This window comes from Saimiri boliviensis, chromosome 3 (assembly GCF_048565385.1).
Source record: "Saimiri boliviensis isolate mSaiBol1 chromosome 3, mSaiBol1.pri, whole genome shotgun sequence".
NCBI lineage: Eukaryota > Metazoa > Chordata > Mammalia > Primates > Cebidae > Saimiri > Saimiri boliviensis.
This window is the reverse complement of record NC_133451.1, coordinates 2,362,971-2,386,437: the sequence shown is the minus strand read 5'-3', so window position 1 is coordinate 2,386,437 and position 23,467 is coordinate 2,362,971. Positions and strand designations below refer to the sequence as shown.

At 55.5% G+C, this 23,467-nt stretch overlaps 1 protein-coding gene across 6 annotated transcripts in view; it reads left to right on the top strand.

The window, feature by feature from the left end:
* Nucleotides 1-23,467, top strand: part of ZFYVE28 (zinc finger FYVE-type containing 28) — a 152,662-nt gene that overhangs the window by 52,281 nt on the left and 76,914 nt on the right. For 5 of the 6 annotated variants that reach the window (XM_039468454.2, XM_074395791.1, XM_074395794.1 and 2 more), the window contains one exon: nucleotides 15,914-16,054. The exons of the other annotated variant lie outside the window; for it this stretch is intronic. In XM_039468454.2, the coding sequence (XP_039324388.1) occupies nucleotides 15,914-16,054 (141 nt within the window). The remainder of the gene's footprint in view (nucleotides 1-15,913; nucleotides 16,055-23,467) is intronic. 6 annotated transcript variants of the gene reach the window in all.

Below are 23,467 nucleotides of genomic sequence, written 5' to 3'. Positions count from 1 at the left end.
TTAGATCATGTGTTGTTTGCACAGCTCTGAGAATACTCTAAAAACTGCTGAATTGCGTACGTTAGAGACAGGGTCTCACTCTGTCACGCAGGCTGGGGTGCAGGTGTGATCTCAGCTCACTCTAACTTTGACTTCCTGGGTTCAAGCGATCTTCCGCCTCAGCCTTCTCAGTATAGGACTTCAGGTGTGAACCACCACACTTGGATAGTTCTTTGTGTGTAGATACAGGTTTTTTTTTTTTTTTTTTTTTTTTAGAGATGGGGTGTTGCTATGTTGCCTAGGCTGGTTTTGAATTCCTAGCCTCAAGTGATCGTCCTACCTCAGCCTCCCAAAGTGCAAATGTGCCCAGCCTTTGAATTGCACATTTTGGGAGAATTTTATGGCATGTGAGTTCTTCAGAAAGCAACGACTGCCCTCCTTTGGGCAGGAGAGGCTGGGCTTATCTTGGCTGGCTGGAGCCACCTGGACACAGACCTGCTGCAGCTGGCACACACGGAGTTGCCCTGGGTGAGGGGAGGGCACCTGGTATGTTGTGTCCACGGGGCTCCATGGCTAGAGGAGCGACCCCCCTGGGTGTTAAGTCCATTAGGTCCTTCACGGGGAGCTGGTCCAGGACTGAGCATCAGGTCCACCTGCCTGGGCCTGTGAGGCCTCCTTGAGTGTGGCTCCCAGTGTGCCCAGGAGTGTGGGGCGCCCACGGGCCCCGAGGCCTAAGCCAACACAGCACAGAGCAGAGCAGCCTGGGCTGGCTGTTGCAGACCCACTGCAGGAGTCCTCTTGGCGCACAGCCTAGGACCCCTGTTTGGGTGTTCGGATTGTACAGTTCCTGTGAGCTCTTAGCAAGTCACCTGAAATCCCTGTTGAAGGAGAGGAATAATTCATAAATAAGTAGTTTAAAGGTCCACTTCCCACAAACAGATGTCCATGCCTCTTAGGAGCATTCTCCCATCCCCACCGCCCTTGCGGAGTTTCCTGAGCTGCCCTCAGCCAGGCAGACCCTGAGGCTTGGCCCTGCCAAGCGGGGCTCGAGCAGGGGGCACCCGGGGGTACCTGCGAGCACAGTGGGAATGGAATTGATTGTCCTCCTTGCAAGTTCTCTGTTTAATAATCAGTTTTAACAATAAAATGCTTTTTTTTTTTTTTTTTTTTTTTTTTTTTTTTTTTTTTTGAGATAGAGTCTTGCTCTGTCACCAGGCTAGAGTGCAGTGTTGCAATCTCGGTTCACTGCAACCTCCGCCTCCCGGCTTCAAGCGATTCTTCCGGCTCAGCCTCCCAAGTAGCTGGGACCACAGGTGCATGCCACCACACCCAGCTAAGTTTTGTATTTTTTTAGTAGAGACAGGGTTTTACCATGTTGGCCAGGATGGTCTTGATCTCTTGACCTTGTGATTCGCCCACCTCAGCCTCCCAAAGTGCTGGGGTTACAGGTGTGAGCCACCACGCCCAGCCAATAAAATGCATTTTACAGAATCTTTAAACCTGTGGAGTTGAAAATGACCCTGAGGGTTTAAACGCCCAGCTGTCAGGTACAGGCTGATTCCATTTGGTGACGCAGCACCCTTCCGTCTGGAGGTCTCACGCCCCGTTCTCCTCCTCGGCGGTGACGGAGGGGCTGTGCAGATCGTTCATTTCTTTGTGATCCCACTGCAGCTACTGTGGTTAAATTTTCTGCAGTCAGTGTTCCTGGCACATCATTTGTATAGGCAGTACTTGATTGAGAGTTTTATTTGAAAATTCATTTTCCCTTTGAAAACACTTTGCTAGATGCTCAGTTATCTCCAAGCTTTGTGTCTGGCTTGGCTTTCAGAACAAATGCCACGGTCCAGGCCAGCATGATCACCTGGGGTGTTGCATGGCACCATGCCCAGCTGTCTGTCCTGTAAGGAGGATGTCTTTGTACCGTAGGGGATGCCTCATCCTCAGGGGCCAACCCAGCCTCCTCCTAGAGCCAGGGTTCCGCTTCTGAGGAGCATCTCCTTCCATGAGTGTGTGTGGGGGGGTCTGTTTCCACATCAGAGACTACACTGAGGTGATAAAGGGACCCTTCGGCATGCCCCAAAGGGCAGAGGCCTCTAGCTGCCTAGGCTGTACTCTCTACAATGGGAAGGTTTTCTCTGGGGCCACTGAGCACTCCAGAGCTGAGTAGACAGTGGCTTGTGGAAGGCTGACAGCTCTTCCACGCCATCACCTGCTCCTCTGAGCTGGCCCTGGCCGTGGCTTCTGCTGCAAGTGAGACTCACTTGGCTGGGAGATGGGTGCTGCTTGGTGAGACGGCAGGTGCAGGGAACTGATTTGCTGGGGTGTCTAAAGCAGTCCCCCAGTCTAAAGCTTCCCAGAGCACTGATTTACCAGACCATCTGGGAAACTGCAGAGGCCTGGGCTTGCCTCCCGGCAGGCCCACGTGCAGCTTTGCATAAGCAGGTTCTTATGAAACAAGCACTGGGAACAGCTGTAAAAGCATTTAAAACCAAAATTTAGCAGGTTAAAAATTCCATCTCAGAACGTACATGTGACTGTTTCTGGTATGTGTAGAGTTCATGCCTGTGTTTTTTGCTAGAATAACTGGATGCCATAATTCTGTGCCACGCTCCCCCCAAAGTCTCTTTAAGGGTGGCCTCTTAAAGAGAGGGACATCCACATTCAGCGTCAGGGTCCTTCCTTCTTGGGCTGTGCTGGGGGAGCTGTGGGGACCACCTGAGTTCAGAGTGAGGCCGGCTGTATGTATCTTGCCCTGATCTCCTGCCAGTGGGTCATGCGGGCCAGCCTTCACCTTGCCCTTAGGGAGCAGGGCCCTGCTCTGCCACTTGCACCCCTCCTTGTGGGTAGAGGGGAGCCCCCAGTCCCCGATGTCTGAACAAACCGGCGTGCTTGTGTGCTCCCTTTTCCTTCGGAATTCATTCAGCAGGTGGCCCACTTGGGGGGGCCTTTTGGTATGGGGTGGCTCTCAGAGCTTGATAACCCAAAGTCCAGCTGAGAGCGAGCTGGAGGGCCTGGGACGCATCCTTCCCCGGTGGCCCGGCCCCAGGCACAGAGCCAAGGCCCAGCCAGTGCTGGCCGTCTTCCAGCCTGAGGGGGCAGCACCCAGGCTGGAGTGGGGGCCTTTGTCCCCAGGTTGGGCCAGGGCTTAGGGCTCAGGGCTCCAAAGGGTGGGAGATTTGGGAGTGGACCTGAAGCAGGGAGTCTGTGGGTCAGGGAGGCAGCCAGCAGGGCCGAGGGGCATTTCTGCAGGTGGGAGGTGGGCCTGGTGACCCCCGAGACCCCCGGGAGGCTGGCACTCCGGAGAGGCTGGCAGCAGCATCTGCGATGTCACCCTTATTACCCTGCGTGGGCCGAGAGGCCTTGCTGCATGCGGGGGGTGGGGGGGTGCGGGAAGGGGGGACCCGCTTTTTGTGTGTGCACGTTTGAGTGCCCGTACATGACGCACAGATTCCGAGGCAGCGCTCTAGGCTCGAGTGACAGGCACCGCGTGGCCTCCTCCCGCCCTTGTCCTCCCGCACTCTCTTGGCTGCTGCCTGCGACCTCCCCAAGCGAACCCCCGACCCCTGACCCCCCTGACCGCCCGGTGCGGCCCACCAGGGGAGATGTTGAGTCCCTGCCCTCGCTTCCCCTGCCCCTCTCCCTGCCCCTCGTTCCCTCTCCCCTGCCCCTCCCATTTGTTCCCTCTCCCTTGCCCCTCCCCCCTCTTTCCCTCTCCCCTGCCCCTCCCCCTCTTTCCCTCTCCCCTGCCCCTCCCCCTCGTTCCCTCTCCCCTGCCCCTCCCCCCTCGTTCCCTCTCCCCTGCCCCTCCCCCCTCGTTCCCTCTCCCCTGCCCCCCGCATTCTCTCTCCCCTGCTCCCACTCTCGTTCCCTCTCCCCTGCCCCTGCCCACCCCGTTCCCTCTCCTCTGCCCCTGCCCCTCCCCCATCGTTCCCTCTCCCCTGCCCCTCCCCCCTCGTTCCCTCTCCCCTGCCCCTCCCACTTGTTCCCTCTCCCCTGCCCCTCCCCCTCTTTCCCTCTCCCCTGCCCCTCCCCCCTCGTTTCCTCTCCCCTGCCCCTCCCCCCTCGTTCCCTCTCCCCTGCCCCTCCCACTTGTTCCCTCTCCCCTGCCCCTCCCCCCTCGTTCCCTCTCCCCTGCCCCTCCCCCCTCGTTTCCTCTCCCCTGCCCCTCCCCCCTCGTTCCCTCTCCCCTGCCCCTCCCACTTGTTCCCTCTCCCCTGCCCCTCCCCCCTCGTTCCCTCTCCCCTGCCCCTCCCACTTGTTCCCTCTCCCCTGCCCCTCCCCCCTCGTTCCCTCTCCCCTGCCCCTCCCCCCTCGTTTCCTCTCCCCTGCCCCTCCCCCCTCGTTCCCTCTCCCCTGCCCCTCCCCCCTCGTTCCCTCTCCCCTGCCCCTCCCACGTGTTCCCTCTCCCCTGCCCCTCCCCCCTCTTTCCCTCTCCCCTGCCCCTCCCCCTCTTTCCCTCTTCCCTGCCCCTCCCCCCTCGTTCCCTCTCCCCTGCCCCTCCCCCCTCGTTCCCTCTCCCTGTCCCTCCCCCCTCGTTCCCTCTCCCCTGCCCCTCCCCCTCGTTCCCTCTCCCCTGCCCCTCCCCCCTCGTTCCCTCTCCCCTGCCCCTCCCACGTGTTCCCTCTCCCCTGCCCCTCCCCCCTCTTTCCCTCTCCCCTGCCCCTCCCCCCTCGTTCCCTCTCCCCTGCCCCTCCCACTTGTTCCCTCTCCCCTGCCCCTCCCACTTGTTCCCTCTCCCCTGCCCCTCCCCCTCGTTCCCTCTCCCCTGCCCCTCCCCCCTCGTTCCCTCTCCCCTGCCCCTCCCACGTGTTCCCTCTCCCCTGCCCCTCCCCCCTCTTTCCCTCTCCCCTGCCCCTCCCCCCTCGTTCCCTCTCCCCTGCCCCTCCCACTTGTTCCCTCTCCCCTGCCCCTCCCCCCTCGTTCCCTCTCCCCTGCCCCTCCCCCCTCGTTTCCTCTCCCCTGCCCCTCCCCCCTCGTTCCCTCTCCCCTGCCCCTCCCACGTGTTCCCTCTCCCCTGCCCCTCCCCCCTCTTTCCCTCTCCCCTGCCCCTCCCCCTCTTTCCCTCTCCCCTGCCCCTCCCCCCTCGTTCCCTCTCCCCTGCCCCTCCCCCCTCGTTCCCTCTCCCTGTCCCTCCCCCCTCGTTCCCTCTCCCCTGCCCCTCCCCCCTCGTTCCCTCTCCCTGTCCCTCCCCCCTCGTTCCCTCTCCCCTGACCCTCTCCCTCCGCCTCCTTCCCTATCCCCGCTCCCTCCCTTTTGTTCCCCCTCCCTCCCTCTTGTTCCCTCTCCCTCCCCCTCATTCTCTCTCCTCTTCCCCTCCCCCACCACGCATTCAGGGACGCCTGCCCCCTTTTTCCCAATGCTGCCCTCTGGGCAGCCCAGAAACACTGTTGGCCCTTCAGCCTAGACCCCCGGGTCCCCTCAACCCTGTTCTCGAGCTCAGGGCCTGAGGCCTTGGGAGTGACGCCCGGGGTCCCACCACCGTGCTGCCGCCTCCTCGGGAGGTCCACGGTCCCCTCCGGCCCCTGTCATTCCCAGTCAGCTGCGCGGCGGGGCCTGTGGAGGCCGTGACCACCTTGGCGAGGGGTCCTCGGGTCTGCGGGGCGTTACCCTCACCATCTGCGTCCACCGTGGCTGCCACTCCTGACGGCGAGGAGCGAGGCGCACAGGGTTTGTCCACGCTAAGCGGGTTCTCTTTGTCCTTAGCCCATTTCGCAGATGCTAATCAGAGGGCACAGGCGACCAAGAACCTGGAACCCACTGGAACGTCTGTGCCCAGCGCCCACCATCTGAGTTCTCTTCCCACTTGGCTCCTGTCGCGGTCTGGGCTGTGGAGGGTTCCTCTCAGCAGGCACAGACACTGATGGGAATTGAACGGAAAGCTGTCAGCCTTTCCTGGCAGTTTGCTTTGAAGGGCTTGGAGGCGGGGGCTGTGCCCTTGGGGTGGGCAGGGCGTTCAGTGGCCTGGCTGGCCCCACCGTACCAAGGGCACGCTGCCCGTGGTTCCAGGTCAGGCTGGAGGCGGCATGGGGCTGGCTGTCCACCCACAGGCACCTGCAGGGGTAGGTGGGGCTGGGGGCTCAGCACCATCCGTGGTCTGCAGCCAGGCCGGGTGCACACAGTTGATGCGCAGGCTGGCCCCAGTGGGCATAGGCTTTGCACGTCCCAGGCAACACCTTCCCAGCTGCATCAGGCACCGTAAGCCCCATAGGCCAGAAGGCCACAGTGAGCCTGGAGCTTCGGCCCAAGGCCTGGGGAGGCCGTCCGTTCACAGGGTACACCACCTGCCCTTGTGGCTGTGGCACCAACATCAGTGGTGGCTTTGTGCTGTCTTCACCCTTATCACCTAGCAGGAATGAGCAGGGAAACTGAGTCACAGGGTAAGTCTTCCACCTTCAGGCACGGTGAGTGGCTTTGAAATAGTGGCCCCATTGCTTATTGGAAGTGGGACCATGGGTGGATTTGTGAACCTCTCAGGCTTGGCTCTTTCCTCTGTAAACTGGGGAACAGTCCCTTACCTCCTCTGGCGTGGTTGGGATTTCAAAGCAGGTTTGCTAATTACTGGTCTCAAGAGAAGTCTCCTACTTGGTGGAGAATAGCAAAGATCGTTATAGGGAATACCAGGAACTTCTGCCTGTGAGCACCGCCTCCCTCTATGCACTGGTGACCTCCATACTCACATACAAGTGACGCAAAGCAGGTTGGTCACTCACAGATAGGAAGCAAGGGACAGAGCCAGGCCCTGTGTCAGGAAAGCTTCCAGCACAGATGGATTGCTGACCGTACATGCTTCTGTGCACCAGGCTGAGGGGCTGTGAAAGCAGCCACCCGGGTTAGATACTCAGCAGCCACGTGACCCCCAGGGCAAAGCTTCGAAGGACACCCTGCTTGCAAGGAGAGAGAAGCAAAGCCCAGGCAGTTCCTTCCTAACTCAAGCTGTTGCAGTCCCTAGGAGGGTGAAGGACAAGGCCTGGGCTATTCTGGGCAGTCCCTCCCTACCTCTGGAGGCCGCGTCCTCAGCACCTTCTACCAGCAAGCGGAAAAGCAGGGAGTGCAGGGTTGGCCCGAGACTCCCCGGAGAACGTACCTGCAGGGATTATTATCTGAGCTGTGTGACGTCTGTGCTGTTCCCACGGGTGACCTGAACTGGGTGGTATATATGCCGCTCCCACAGGTGACCTGAGTTGGGGGGTATGTGTGCTGCTCTCACAGGTGACCTGAGCTGTGGGGTGCGTGTGCTGCTCCCACAGGTGACCTGAACTGGGTGGTGTGTATGCCGCTCCCACAGGTGACCTGAATTGGGTGGCGTCTATGCTGCTCCCGGAAGTGACCTGAGCTGGGGGCGTCTACGCCACTCTCATAGGCGACCTGAGCTAGGTGGTGTCTATGCCGCTCTGACACGTGACGGATCAACTGTCATATGAGGGATTAAACTGTACCCAGCCCCCGCCCACCAATTCCTAGAACTGCCAGGGTCTTCTGACTCCCGGAGGAGGTAGCTGGCAGTCTCAGCGGCTCCCTGGTCAGGCTGTGCTGGGGACACTCACCATGGAATGGGGTTGAGGGAGCCACAGGGATAGCGATGAGCTGGTGCCACATGGAGACCCGAAGGCTGCAGGGAGGGCCGGTACTGAGTCCTGAGAGAGAACAGGGGTGGATGGGGTCAGCAGGAGGCCAAGGCAGGAAGTGGGCAGGACAGTCCCATCCCCGCCCCCTGCCAGGCCTCCCGCTGACCCAGCATGCCCACCAAAGCTCCCTGGCCCCAGAGCCGGGTGGAGAAGGTGGATGGATGGATGGGTAGGGAGCAGGAGCAACAATAGTGGCACTGGGGTGGGCATGGCAGCAGGCTGCATCCAGGACCAATAGTGGCACTGGGGTGGGCATGGCAGCAGGCTGTGCCCAGGACCACAGGAGCGCGTGCCTGTCTGTGGCTCCAGATCCGCAGCGTGTGGCTGGTGGTGCTTCCAGGTCAGCAGGGCTTCAGCCTGGCAGCCCCTGGGGCATCTGCTGTGGATAAAGTCTGCCTCGGGGACATGGGTCATGGACGCCAGGCCTCAGTGCGGACTGGAGGGCTCAGGGATCTGCATGAAGGGCTGGGCCCATGATTGGCAGCAGTGTACAGGCCCAGCCCTGGGGAGGGGTTGTTCCCCCGTGGTGGAGGGGTCGAGGGGCTTCCTCCACAGTTAGCTGGTCATGGTAGGGGCTGAGGAACAGTCAGGGTGTGGGGGGGTCACAGCTGTGGGGCTGCATTTGGGTTCCCTGAGCAGAGGCTCTTCCCTGGCTTCTTCAAGATGCTCTTGGATTCCTAGTGTTGGAGTGAGGAGACCCAGGCTTTAGTGGAAAGCTGGCCCAGGAGAGGTCCAGGGTGGCCTTGGACACCCGGTCCTCACCGCTACATGCTCCAGCCTCTGTCCAGCTGAAGTCCTCATGTGGCCGCTGGGTCCTGGAGATCTGATGATATCCAGGAGGCAAACCCACCTGAGTCCCCAGGCTGAGCGTGGCGGGTGTGGGGGTAGGGAGCTGGCTGCCTGGGGTGGTCTGTCTTGGGAACTGGAGCTTAGGGCCCAGCCATGTCCTAGGTTCAGCTGTGTGGGGAGGGAGGCAGCAGGAGCTGAGCTGGGCTTCCCTCCCTTGCCAGGGCCATGGGGTGGGGCGGGTCCTCTCTGGCCTGGCCATGCTGCCTGCCCTCCCATCTGTCCTGCCACCTGCCTGCTCCCATCCCCACTTCCCCACCAGCAGCTTGGCCAAGACTGTGATGCTGCTGCCCTGGAGTGACAAGGTGTCCCTTTAAGACGCCCACCTGCAGGATTTACGTTATATTCGGCAAGCAAGAGCTTCAAAAGGACCCGGCCCTGGGCCCTTACCCCCTGTTTCCCCACATAGATGCCAGAGGGTCCTAGTGACACCCAGGCTGAGATGTGGCTCCCTGGCATCCAGCAACGTGGCCTTGGCCATGAGTTACCTTCGGGAGCGTCAGTCTCCTTGCCCGGGTGGAAGGCATGGTGTGATGGGCTGTGCTCCTGTGCCCTGTGCAGGGCTGGAGCCCTGTCCCTCCTGGGCCTCAAGGCAGCTGGGGCCTGACCCAGCAGGTGGTGTCGTGTGTATAAGCCCTGCCCCGGCCGCCAGCCCTCGTAACTGCCAGGAAGCACTCCAAGGTCATCACACGTGGGTCAGACGGGCGAGCTCGCACGTGCGCCTGCCTCCAACCCGCACCTCCCGCCCGCAGCGCGTCTACAACCACAGCTCATGTTAGGGACTGGGGGCTTGAACGAATTAACAGTTCCGTCAGCTTTACAAGATGAGCCCTGGCTCAGTCCATCCTGCGTTTTTGAACTGAGTACTGCTGAGGTGGTGTGTGTTTTCTCCTGCTTTTCTGAGGATGTCCGTTGTTCAGTCGTCATCTGACCTGAACGAAATGCCTTCCGCACGGTGTTGATTCCTGACTTCTTTCAACAGTGAACTCTTTCACAGCAATGAGTGAATCTTTGAGAAAATGTTGACACAGTGTGGCTTTAAAAGAGAATTCTACTAGGTTCTAATTTATTATTTTACAATTTTTATTTCAAAAATTTAAACAAGGTGAATACTTCCTACTTACATCAATTGATTCCCTTTATTGTGGACATTGTATTTAAGGACATTTAAAAACGGACTTTAAAATGAGATTGTAAAATGTTGAATAAAGCTGGTGGATTCGGATCCAAAGGAGAGGATCTGTCAGTGCTGGAGCGCCCCCTCCCCAGGCGTGTCCCGCCCGCAGGCTCGCTTGAGGGTGAGCCCAGTCACGCCGGCCGGATTTAGCACTAAGTGATGAGTAGACTGAGATTATAATTGTTTGCTTCATACTCTGCATACTTAGAAATGGAAGTTTAGTACCCCAAATTTTCTTCTGGATTCTGTTCGTCAGGACAGATTGAATGTTGTGAACTGTGTTAATTCATTTCCTGGGACCCCTGTCTGGAGGTCTTTGCTCACAGTGAGGGGTCTGGGTGGGATGACTGACAAAAGGAATAGAGACCCCTTCCTGCTCCCGACCCAGCACCACCCAGGCACTGCTGGGACCATGCGGGAACCCTGGCCTCTTCCTCTGAAATACCAGTCCTGAAGGGACAGGCTTTGTGTGCGTGTGTGTGTGCGTGTGTGTGTGTGTGTGCGTGTGTGTGTGTGTGTCTGCATGCCTCTGTATGGGTCTGTGTGTGTGCATGCCTGTGTGTGTGCGCCTCTGTGTGTGCACCTGTGTGTGTGCATGTGTGTCTGCATGCCTCTGTGTGTCTGTGTGTGCATGCCTGTGTGTGTGTGCATGTATGTGTGCATGCCTGTGTGTGTGCCTCTGTGTGTGCGTGCCTGTGTGTGCATGTGACTGCATGCCTCTGTGTGTGTGCATGTATGTGTGCATGCCTGTGTGTGTGTGCCTCTGTGTGTGCGTGCCTGTGTGTGTGTGCCTCTGTGTGTGCATGCCTGTGTGTGCATGTGACTGCATGCCTCTGTGTGTGTGCCTGTGTGTGTTCATGCCTGTGTGTGTGTGTGTGCCTGTGTGTGTGCATGCCTGTGTGTGTGTGTGTGTCTGCATGCCTCTGTGTGTGTGTGTGCATGCCTGTGTGTGTGTGCATGTATGTGTGCATGCCTGTGTGTGTGCCTCTGTGTGTGCGTGCCTGTGTGTGCATGTGACTGCATGCCTCTGTGTGTGTGCATGTATGTGTGCATGCCTGTGTGTGTGTGCCTCTGTGTGTGCGTGCCTGTGTGTGTGTGCCTCTGTGTGTGCGTGCCTGTGTGTGCATGTGACTGCATGCCTCTGTGTGTGTGCCTGTGTGTGTTCATGCCTGTGTGTGTGTGTGCCTGTGTGTGTGCATGCCTGTGTGTGTGTGTGTGTGTCTGCATGCCTCTGTGTGTGTGTGTGCGCATGCCTGTGTGTGTGTGTGCGTGGGAGCGTGTATGATTACAGCTCTTTTTACAGACAGTCGACACGTTCGTAGGTCTGGTTTTAAGGTCTTTATGGACATCAAGGTAAAGCAGCAGGGCATCTGCTTGTGGGCACTGATGCCATGTCATCAGCAGTGTGACCGCGGTGTGGGGTGTGGCGAGTGTTGTTCCTCCTGGATCGTGGGGATGCCCAGTGCTTCCTTCCCTGTCCTCAGGCGCGGTGGCTTTGGACACGTTGTTGAGAATGCCCCTTTCCCGCTGTGCACAGGCAATTATACCATCACAGCTCATGCTGCAGACATCATGGAGGCCTCCTCAAATCACAGAGAACACGAATGGCCTCACAGGTTGTTGTAGTCGCGTGCACTTGCTTGGGGTGGGTAAAGGATCTGAGGCTTGGGTCCAGGGCCTAAGGGGGGCTGTCCTTCCAGATGTTCGGGGGTCCTCAGGTCTTTCAGGGAAGCTTGAGCCCACCCCAAGAGCAGCTTCCTCAGAGTGGTACAGGCCCATGGATTTAGGGTTATACCTTGGAGGACGGTCACCTGGCAGGGTTTGCTAAGCGGGTGTCCAGGCTCCCGGGCCCTCCTGCATGGCATGGGGTGGGGGAGTGCTGGGTGAGGCCTGGCTCCCTAGCCTGCTCCTGGGCCTTCCACACAGGTTGGGCCGCCACAAGAAAGGACTCCAGACTCGGTGGCTGGAACAGTAGGAATTTCTCTTCCCTCAGTCCTGGAGGCCAAAAGTCAAAGACCACTGCGTGGCAGGGCTGGGTCCCTCTGAGGCCGGGTCCCTCTGAGGCCAGGTCCCTCTGAGGGTGGGTCCCTCTGAGGATGGATCCCTCTGAGGCCAGGTCCCTCTGAGGATGGGTCTCTCTGAGGCCGGGTCCCTCTGAGGATGGATCCCTCTGAGGCCGGGTCCCTCTGAGGCCGGGCCCCTCTGAGGCTGGGTCCCTCTGAGGCCGGGTCCCCTGAAGCCGGGTCCCTCTGAGGCCGGGTCCCTCTGAGGCCGGGTCCCGTAATGACCTCTTTAAAGATCCTATCTCTGGGCTGGGCTATGGCTCACACCTGTAATCCCTGTACTTTCGGAGGCTGAGGCAGACGACTTGCTGGAGCCCAGGAGTTCCAGACAAGCCCGGGCAACGTGGCAACACCCCGTCTCTACAGAAAATACAAAAATTGGCTGGGCGTCATGGCACCCACCTGGCCTCCTAGCTACTCATGGAGGATCACTTGAACCCAGGAGGCAAGGTTGCAGTGAGCTGTGATCACGCCACTGTACTCTAGCCTGGGGGATAGAGCAAGACCCTATCTCAAAGAAAAAAAACCGGGGAGATACTGTTTCCAATCACAGTCACATTCTGAGTCCCGGGGGTTAGGACTTCAATCTTTGAACTTGTGGGGCAGTCATAGTTTAGCCCATGATAAGGTCAAACAGCAAATCTGCCTTATCCGCCGCCAGGCCCACCCCCCAGCGAGCAGCCCTGGCAGTGCAGCCTGTGAGCTCAGTGACCCCTCAGCTCCATGGGACACCTTTCAGAGGCTTCGGCTGCCCCGAGAGAGGAAGGCAGGGACTGCTTCCTTCCTCACAGGAGACGCACAGGCTGCCTTCTGCAGCAGGGAATCGGTTTCCCTGCAGGGGCACCAAGCATCCCCGATAATGAGCCACGGCCAGGAGGGGTCAAGCACCAGGCCCATCCCTGAAGGGTTCCCTACTTCCCATGCCTTTTATTTTGGTGATGAGCACCCCTTTCTAGCTTTTACCTTGCCAAGTAGACACACACCTCACTCCTCTGGGAGCTCATCTTGACACCTGCTGCAGTGGTCCCACAGGAGCACGTGCATACACGCATGCATGTTCATGTCTGCACATACGTTCACAGGCACACAGATGCATAGGTGCACGTGCATGTACACACACATGCACAGCGCACAGATCCCCATGCACACAGCCATGCACGGGGCATGCATGTACCGTACACACGTGCACTCACATGTACATATTCATGTGCTAACACGCATGGTGGTTCTCGGCCTCTGCAGAGCACAGGAGCGGAACTGCGTGAGTGAGCTGAGGGGACGTGTGTGCACCCCGCTCTGTGCTCAGAGGCTCAGTCCCCTCTTCGGTCCGGGGCTTCGTGTGACGGCACCATGCTGCCATCAGCCTTTCACGCGCCCGCGCCTGCGTTGCGGCTGAGCCGTCTCCTCCGTTTGCCTGACAGCAAGGGGCCCTGTTGACCTGGGTGTTGCTGTGAACTCCTTAGGTGGTGTGAGGTTTTTGGTGCCACGGCAAATGATTCTGGGTTCTTTCTGGGGGTTTCTGCGGGGCCCCTTGTCGTGTCCTCTTTCTTGGAGCCGAGGGTTAGCTCCTGGGAGGTGTCGTCATGCGGTGCCCTAAATTCAGTACCTGGCCTGTTTGCTGCACCAGATGGTGTCTCCTCAGCAAGCTGCAGTCGGGGCTGTGGGATGCATGTGGCGAGGGACTGTGACGGCTCCGGTCCAGTGCAGTCCCAGCCAGGCGTCTGCTGCGGGGCTGGCCCCTCCAGGCCCCTGCTTCTCCCACCCTCCCGCTTCTGCTGTGAAGTGAGCTGGCAAGTTTGGGGCCAGAAGGAAGCCGGTGGCTCTGATGCCTGAGCTGAGTGTCAGGCCCAGCGGTTCTCATGCAGGCCTTGGGCAGGCTGCCAGCTCAGCCCCACTTTGCAAAGGGGCTGTGCTCCCTCCTGGTTCCGGAAGTGGCAGGAAGGCTCTTCTGTCCTCTGGTAAGAAGGTGCTCTTCTTGGTTCTGCCCCTCTTCCTTGGGAGCGAGGAGGGGCATTGGCAGGCCCCGGGCCCAGGAGGGGAAGCTGGTGGCCGTCCCAGAAGCCGGGTCAGGATTCTGGGGACCGGGCCAGGCACGGTGGCTCATGCCAGTAATCCCTGGGAGGCCCAGGCAGGCGGATCACTTGAGGTCAGGAGTTCGAGACCAACCTGGGCAACATGGTGAAACCCTGTCTCTACTACCAATGCAAAAATTAGCTGGATGTGGTGGTGCACACCTGTAATTCCAGGGCCTTGGGAGGCTGAGACAGGGTGATTGCTTGAGCCTGGGAGGTGGAGCTTGTAGTGAGCTGCGATCATGCCACTGCACTCCAGCCTGAGTGAGACTCCATCTCAAAAAAAAAAAAAAAGGAATGATGGGGGCTGCATCCGAGGCAAAGGTCAAGGGTGCAGTTGCTTGTCTGTAAGGTGACAGCTACGAGGCCTGAAAGGCACAGCACTCCCTGGGGCTCCCGCCCCGTGGAAGGGTGGAGAGGGGCCTTTGGGTCTGCTCTTCCCCGCCTCCCTGTCTTTCCTTCCAGGCGGTAGAGCAGAATGAGGTAAGAGTCTCTCCTGCCTCCCAACCCCACTCTTCTTCCCATCTCTTCAGAGGGTGGGTCTCGAGGTGACCGTGACCTCGTGGCTCTCCGAGGTTGGCTGGGCCATCAGAGGGGATGTATTTACTTCCAGAAAGGCTCGAGGCGCAGGGACGCAGCAGTGGAGCTGAGAGGGTGGGAGCACACAGCAGCCCGTGCCCGCCTCCCTCTCTGACGCGCGTGGCGTGGGGTCTGGGTCTGTCTTGCTCATGGCTGTATCCCAGGCCCAGATCCGCCCCTAGCCGAGGGGGCACGCAGGTAGCATCTGCCAGTGAGCGAGTGAGTGCAGAGGCTGTGGCAGCCTCCTGGGAACAGTCCCGGATGGCTTCCCACTGGCTGCCCAGGTCACAAGTGCCTGCGGCATCGCCGAAGCCCAGGCGGGGCAGTGGATGGCCCAGTGTGGGTCTGCTCAGCCTCACTGGGGTTCGCTCTCCCCACCCCAGGCATCTGGGCCAGCGTCTGGAGCTGATCCAGAGAGTGAGGACTGGTGGACCAGGAAAAAGTCAGGACAAAGGGACCCTGGCCAAGGCCACACAGAGGGAAGGGGAGGGCAGCAGGCCAGAGCACACGGAGGAAATGCCCGGACGGAGATGGGAGTCTGTGGGACACTGGGTGTGATGTGGCACCTTCCCCTCTCCTCTGTCTTTCTCTCTGTGACTGTCAGGAGGCCCTTTGATAAAAGTACGTTCAGGCCAGGCACGGTGACTCACTTCTATAATCTCAGCGACTTTGGGAGGCCAAGATGGGAGAGCAGCTTGAGGCCAGGAGTTCAAGACAAGGCTGGGCAACACCAGGAGACCCCAACTCTAGAAAAAATTAAAAATTAGCTGAATGTACTGGCATGTGCCTATAGTCTCGGCTACTCAGGAGGCTGAGGCAGGAGGATCTCTTGAGCCCAGGAGGCAGAGGTTGCAGTGAGCCATGCTCGTGCCACTGTACTCCAGGGTGGGCAACAGAGCAAGACCCTGTCTCAAATATGTATATATATATATGCCAAGCACAATGGCTCATGCCTGTAATCCCAGCACTTTGGGAGGCCAAGGTGAACAGATCATGAGGTCAGGAATGTTTGAGACCTGGCCAAAAAAGTGAAACCCCATCTCTACTAAAATACAAAAATTAGCCAGGTGTGGTAGCTGGTGCCTGTAATACCAGCTACTTGGGAGGCTGAGACAGGAGAATTGCTTGAGCCCGGGAGGCAGGGTTTGCAGTGAGCTGGGGTTGTGCCATTGCACTCCAGCCTGGGCAACAAGAGTAAAACTGCATCTCAAAAAAAAAAATTCCCTAAGAGCTGCTTTCCTCCCCTGTGACCCCACTCCTCCCAGAGCCCCTTTTTTCTGGGTTCTCCTCCACAAGAGGGAGCGTGAGGATCTTGTGTCCTGGGTGTAGCGAAGCGTCTGGATTCCCCACAGCCCTGGGGTGAAATGCAGGGGGCCTGGGACGCTTGGGTCAGGGGTTGAGCAGGCGGCCTGAGCCTCAGCTTTAGCTGTTCCCTCCAGCTCCTGGCCTGGAAAGCTGATGAAAGAGCCGGCCACGGCTCAGCGTGGAAGGGCCCAGGCTGAGCCCGCACACGGCCGAGGCGTCCCCTCCAGTTCCCCAGCCACTCACGCCCCCGGCCCCTCTCTCCTGCAGAGGTCGGACCCACAGCTGCTTGCCCGGTTCTACTACGCCGACGAGGAGCTGAACCAGGTGGCCGCGGAGCTGGACAGCCTGGACGGGCGGAAGGACCCCCAGCGGTGCACGCTGCTGGTCAGCCAGTTCCGCTCCTGCCAGGTGAGCCTTGGGCAGCAGAGGCTGGCTGGCCCCGCTGGGCGTTGGACAGAGTGGCCAGTCCTCAGTAGAGCGAGGCTTTGTCACCTGCTGGCCCCTGTGGTGGCGTTCTCTGGGTCAGGTGCTAGAGAAGCCAGGCCCGAGAAGAGGGACCATCCGGGTGGGATGTGTGGGGTGGACAGCTGGGCTGGAAGTGAGGAACAGCATGGGACGCTTGGGGGAGCAGAAGCTGGGAGAGCGGGGGCAGGGGGTGCAGAGAGAGCTGGCTTCTGAGCCCAGGAGCAGCTGGCGTGGGAGGGGTGGGCCTGCCCAGGTGCTCATGCAGAGCTCGGGTACCATGTGGCGGTCACACCCCAACGCTGACTCACGGCGCTGCCGGCATCTGCTGCGTCATTGAGAGATGGCCCTGGAAGCTGCTGCTAAAAATACCCTGGCCGAGGTTTTCTTCCGAGCGCACCAAGCATTCAGAGGCATTTCCAGCACAACAGCAAACAGCGTGGTGCAGTTTTATCAAGTGACGATGACGGGTTTTCACAAAGTTCCGGAATATTCTCGGCGTGTTCTACCCACAGGGTCTTGCTGAATCCTTGCAGCCGTGGGAGGTGGGGGCTGACACGTGCTCCCCCAACAGGGGGAGGCCATCACTGCGTCACTGGGGTCCTGAGAGTCCTACTCGGGGGGCTCCTGCATAGCGGCCAAGTTGGCTGTAGCCCAGCCCTGGGCCTGGCCCTGCCACGGGGGCACTCCGCAGCATTTGGGCTCCGTGTGGGGCCAGGACAGCTTTTCAGGCCAGATCAGGCTCGGGGCTCTCTTTTGGGCTGTTCAGTGGCAGCCCCCCATCCTGTGTGTTCAGATGTTCCAACAGATGTCCTAGGCCCCTCTGGGGATGGCCTCTGTGGGTGGGGAGAGTCCCTGCCCTCAGGAGCTCAGGTTAGAGGAAGCTTCTGCCCAGGGGACAGGTGCTGGGGGCCCTGGAGCCACGCAGGAGAGGTGCTGGGCCTGCCCGTGTTTCCACCAGTGGGGAAGGGGGACCGATGCTGCCCCTCGTGGCAGCCTTTGGGAAAGGGCCTTGTTCCCTTGATGTGCTCTGTAGCCTGTGTGCTTTTTTGTTGACGGCACTGATGGTGAAGCCTGGTGTTGAGTGAGTTTGAGAGCTGGGGGAGGGGCTGGAGGGCTGCCAAGCTAGGTGGCCCCTTCCTAGGCTCCCCCTGCCAGGGGCCTTAATTGGGGTGTGTCGCAGTGAGAAGTGTCCTGTGAGAAGGATCTGGAAGGGAGTGCTCCCGGGGACAGTTAGGGGCCTAAGCACTCACGTTCTTCTCCTTGCTGCTGGGGTCTTTGAAGGAACTGGACACTGTCCAGACCCCTCAGCATCATCCGATTGGGCCTCACTTCCATCCACTCAGCTCCGGGGCCCTGCCTCTGGCTCTCCTCGAATCCCACTGGCTCCTCTGTGGCCCTCCTTCCCTCTCCCACACCTCCCCTTCTTCCCCCCTCCTCCCATCTCTCCTTCCTCCCCCAGCCTCCTCCATGTGGGTCCCACACGCAGTCCCCAGCCTCGTCCCGGCTGCCCCGCGACATGGCGACTCATCCTGCCCCATGTCTGTGCTGAGCACCCTCAGGGGAGCCGCTTGGCCTCTCCTCCTCCCAGATCCAGGGGTGCTCCCCGGTGCTCCTCCCAGCTTTCTGGGGCATCTCACAGGGCCCCCCTCACCGCCAGCACAGCTGACCATTGAGCAACATGGTTTGAACTGCACGGGTCCACTTATACACACATTTTTTTCAACCTGACTCAGATCTAAAATACAGTATTCTCAGGACACAAAACCCACGTGTACAGAGGGCCGTGCAGGTTCCGCGGGTCCGACTGTGGGGCTGGAGTGTGCACAGACAGGTTATACGCCAGGGGTCCTGGAGCCTGTGCCCTGCGTGCGTTGAGGGATGATTGTATTTCGTGTCTTTTCGTGATATTATAAGTGGTATTGCTTATTACACGTCAAGTTTTAAAAATAAGCCAGGACAATAAATGAAGTGTTTCCCTGAGTTCTATGAGACACCCTACAAATTAACCCAACTTGAGGAGGGGGTCATGGGAGCCCCAGTTTGTAGCCAGCTGGACAGAAGCACAGACCATGCCTGGACTTGGGATCAGCATCTGAAGGGGTCCGTCTTGTGGGACTGAGCTGCACCCTGTGGGGTCTTGCTCTGTTGCCCAGACTGGAGTGCAGTGATATGATCTCGGCTCACTGCAACCTCTGTCTCCCAAGTTCAAGCGATTCTCCTGCCTCAGCCTCCTGAGTAGCTGGGATTAAGATCTGTGCACCCACGAATGTTCACTGCAGCACTGTTTATAATAGCAAAGACCTGGAACCAACCCAAATGCCCATTGATGATAGACTGGACAGGGAAAATGTGGCACATATACACCATGGAATATTATGCAGCCATCAAAAAGGATGAGTCCGTGTCCTTTGTAGGGACATGGATGAACCTGGAAACCATCATTCTCAGCAAACTGACACAAGAGCAGAAAATCAAACACCGCATATTCTCACTCATAGGCAGGTGTAGAACAATGAGAACACATGGACACAGGGAGGGGAACATCACACACTGGGGTCTGTTGAGGGGAAATACGGAAGGGACAGCGGGGGGGTGGGGAGTTGGGGAGAGATAGCATGGGGAGAAATGCCAGATACGGGTGAAGGGGAGGAAGGCAGCAAATCACACTGCCACGTGTGTACCTGTGCAACAGTCTTGCGTGTTCTTCACATGTACCCCCAAACCTAAAATGCAATAAAATAAAATTAAATTGAAAAAAAGAGCTGTGCACCTCCACACCCTGCTAATTTTTGTATTTTTAGTAGAGACAGGGTTTCACCATGTTGGCCAGGCTGGTCTTGAACTCCTGACCTCAAGTGACCCACCTGCCTCGGCCTCCCAAAGTGCTGGGATTGCAGGCGTGACCCCCTGTGCCCAGCTCAAAATGTCAATTTTTGATTGTTTGGTGCTACTATATCTTTTATCCTAAAACCTTTCTGTAGGAATCTAGATAATGGGTTTTCTTCCTACTTTCTACTGTTGCAGTCGCTCAACACTCCATGAGTAGATGAGTGGGGTTTTCCCCACACCCCGAGTAATTCCCCAGCAGGTTCTTCAGGGGACAGCAGTGGGGGCTCCCCTATTCAACTCCATCTTGACACTGTTCACCTGGAGTGACCTCAGACCCCACGGGGTGAGTGCTCAGTCCCACAAGACGCGCCCCCCCCCCCATTTAGATACTGATCCCAGGACCAGGCGTGGCCTGTGCTCCTGTCCAGCTGGCTATAAATCGGGGCTCCCATGACCCCCTTCTGGGTTGGATGAATTTGTAGAGTGACTCACAGAACCCGGGGAAACACTTCCTTTATGGTTCTGGCTTGTTAATAAAGGATGTAGTAATGGGTGCAGATGAACAGCCAGATGAAGGGGTGCACAGGCCGAGCTCGGGAGGGTCCCGAGGGCAGGAGCTTCTGTTCCTGTGGAGTTGGGGTGTCCCCTTCTCCTGGCAGGCAGATGTGTTTGCCAGCCCGAAGGAGGCCCTCTGAACCCAGTCCTTTTGGGTGTTTGTGCAAGCCTCATTATAGAGCCATGACTGATTACATCATTGGCTACTGCTGAGAACTTCCCAGTTCTTCAGTGGTCTCCCCTCCCCGGAGGTTGGGGGTGGGGCCGAAAGTCCCAACCTTCCAACATGCCTTGATCTTCCCAGTGACCAGCCCCCCATCCTGACACCGTCCAGGGCCCCCCAGCCACCCGTGAACTCGTAGCATTCTGGAGATTCCAAGGCTTTTTGGGAGCTGTATGTCAGGAAATGGAAAGAAGACGAAACATGTTTTACAATATCATACTTTCTAAATTCACTTATTTTTGGTAGCTTTTTGTAGATACTGTTAAATTTTTTGCACTTAAAGATAATCCTCACTTCATTTTCTGTCTGGATGCCATGAGTGTGTGTGTGTGTGTGTGTGTGTGTGTGTGTGTGTCACCCTATTGAACTGGCTGGAATTCCAGGACAAAGTTGAACAGACTTGGTGAGAGCAAACATCTTTTATTAATGGCCGAAGAATGAGTGCTTTCTCCCTGAAGATCCGCGTGTGTTACCTGTAGGATTTTCCTAGATATTGTCAGGCCCAGGCAGGTGCACCTATTCAGAGCTTGCTGAGAGTTCTTATTAGGAACGGATGTTAGATATTTTCCTCAGATGCTTTCTTTGTGTCAGTGGAGATTATCGTGTTATTTTTAATATGGTAAATTACATTGGTGGGTTTTTTTTTGTTCAATAAATATTGATTTATTTTTTATTTTTTTTGAGATGGGGTTTCTCTCTTGTTGCCCAGGCTAGAGTGCAATGCTGCAATCTTGGCTCACTGCAACCTCTGTCTCCCGGGTTCAAGCAATTTTCCTGCCTCAGCCTCCCAAGTAGCTGGGATTACAGGCATGGGCTACCACGCCTGGCTAATTTTGTATTTTTAGTAGAGATGGGGATTTTCCATGTTGGTCAGGCTGGTCTTGAATTCCTGACCCACCTGCCTCAGCCTCTCAAGGTGCTGGGATCACAGGCGTGAGCCACCGCACCTGGCTGACAGTTTAATCAGTATTCACTCCATCACCCAACAGTAGCAGAAGCATGCAGACGCCATGAGGGCAGGGCTGTGTCTACACACAACATTCACCAATTCATCCCAGTGCCTAGTACGTAGTCGGTACTCAGTTGTATCATTGAAACGGGAAACACTTGGCTGATTGACTGAAATTCTGATTTATTTTCTTTTTGAATAATGTGACATTGTTTTTTGCATATGATAGCTATGGTATCACATAAACAAATTGTAAACCGTGTCAAGCTGCCAAAAGTTTGAATCTCATGCCAGTATATACATTCAGGCATCTCACTATAGCTGTTTTAGAGTTATAATTATCTAGCACTGAAAGAAACTTTGGGCTTATCTGGTCCAATTCTCTTATTTCATGAATTAGAACACTAAATCCACTCAGACTGGGTGACTCATCCATCATCACATGCAAGAAACAGAAAACAAGGATTTGTTTGCCAGATGCCATAGCACCGAAAGGCCAGGGTAGCTGGCACTCTTGGTGTGTTATTGTCTTACAGAATGATGGAAGAGGCATCATTTTAGTTCCCTGCTAGAAAGAGAATAATAGAACCAGCTGAGTATCACAAATATGCCACAAAGATAAAAGACAATATTTGGCCCTAAATAAAAATGATTTCTAAAAATACAGAAGAGATCAGACATGTCACTAAGAAAATGCAGATGTTAGACCATCTCAATGGTTCACAGTTTTTGTGAAAGCTTTAAAAAAATGTGGATGCCGGGACCCCATCCCAGAGACTCTGCCTTACTTGGTCCAAGAGGAGCATACGCATACATTGGTGGATTTTTGAATGTTAAAAAAATTACCCCTGCATTCCTGGTATAAATCCCACTTGTTCGTGATATATTATCCTTTTTATGCATTATTAAATTCAGTTTCCTAAAATTTTGTTGAGAATTTTTGGATCAATATTCATGAATAGTCTTTGTCTGATTTCGGTATCAAGACAATGTTGTGCTCATAGAAGAATCAGGAAGGATTCTCTCCTTTCCAGATTTTTGGACGAGTGTGTGTAGTGTTAGTTCTTAAACGTTTGGTAGAATTCCCTGTTAATCTACCTGGACCTGGTAGAATTCACTATTACTCTATCTGGACCTGGAGTTTTCTTCGTAGGAAGATTTTTAACGACAAATTCAATTTCTTGAATAGATAGATAAAGGGTTTTTCGGACTATTTCAGAAATTTCTCCTTGAGAGAGATTTGGTAGTTTATGCCTTTTAAGAAATTTCACCTAAGTTGTTGAATTTGTTGGCATAAGTTGTTCATAATATTTCCTTATAATCCTTTTAGTGTATGTAGGATCCACAGTGACATCACCTGTCTTGTTCCTGTTATTGCTGTGTCTTCTGTTTTCATTCTGAACTGTGTTGATAGAGTTTTATCAATTTTAGTGATATTCTCAAAGGAACTATTTTAAGCTTCGTTGATTTCTCTATTGCTTTAATCTTGTATCTGTCATTAAATTTGTGCTCTGCTTGTTGCTGTATCTTTCTTCTGTTTGCTTTGGGTTTCATTTACTCTTCTCTCTAGTTTCTCTTTTTTTTATTTTTACATAGTAGACTTTAAAACAGAATCTTTCTAATTTCTTAATATGGCAACTGAGGTCAGAGAGTGAATGCCTTCCTACTTTTCTAATTTAGTCGTTTAGTGGTTTGCATTTCTCCCTAATTGCAGCTTTAGTGATACTCCATAAATTTCTATATGTTATATTTTTTACTTTCATTTCATTCACAATACTTCGTGATTTTTCTCTTTGATTTCTTGTTTAATTCATGAGTTATTTAAAAATGTATTATTTGATTTTCAAATATTTATGGTTTTTCTAGAGATCTTTCTGTTAATGATTTCTAATTTAATTCCATTGCAGTCAGAGGATATACTTCGTATGACTTGAATTATTTTTACATGTATTGAAGCTTGTTTTATGGCCCAGAATTTGGTCTTTCTTGGTATATGTTCCATATACAATTGGGAAGCATGTGCATTTGGCTGTTGTTGGGTGGTCTGTTCTGTAAACGTCAATCGTGTCAAGTTGTTTAACAGCATTGCTAAAATTTACTATATCCTTGCTGATTTTCTGTTTACTTTCTATGTCCTATCAGTTATTGAGAAAGGTACTGAAGTTTCTGACTATAATTGTGGATTTGTTTATGTCATCTTTCTTCATGCAGTTTGAAATGTTTTAGGCCAGGCGTCCCCAAACTCGCCAAACATGCGGCCCCCTCCCCCCCCGCCGCCGCACCTCTTTCATTGGTGATCAGTGAGAGGAGCACAGTATATGGTGGCCCTCCAATGGTCTGAGGGACAGTGAACTGGCCCCCTGTGTAAAAAGTTTGGGGACGCCCGTTTTAGGCTCATAAATGTTAACGATTGTTATGTGCTCTAATAAATTGACCCCTTTATCATTATGAAGTGACTTTTTTCGTCCTTGGTAGTACTCTTTGTCTGAAAGCAGCTTCAGTGTTCATGTAGCCACTCCAGCATTCTTCTCCGGCACCATGATTGGTGTGAACATCACTTTTAAAAACTCCTTTTACTTTTAACCTGTTTGTGTCTTTATGTGTAAAGTGGGTATCTTGTAGGCAGCGGATAGTTGGGTCTCATTTTATTGTGCAATCTGAAAACCTTTGTCTTTTATTTGGGGTTTTTAGATGATTTTTGTTTACTGTACCTTTGACATCGATTTCGGTCTGTCATTTGCTATTTGTTTTTTGTTTGTCCCATTTCTTCTTTATTCTCCTTTCCTCTTTTTTTTTTCCT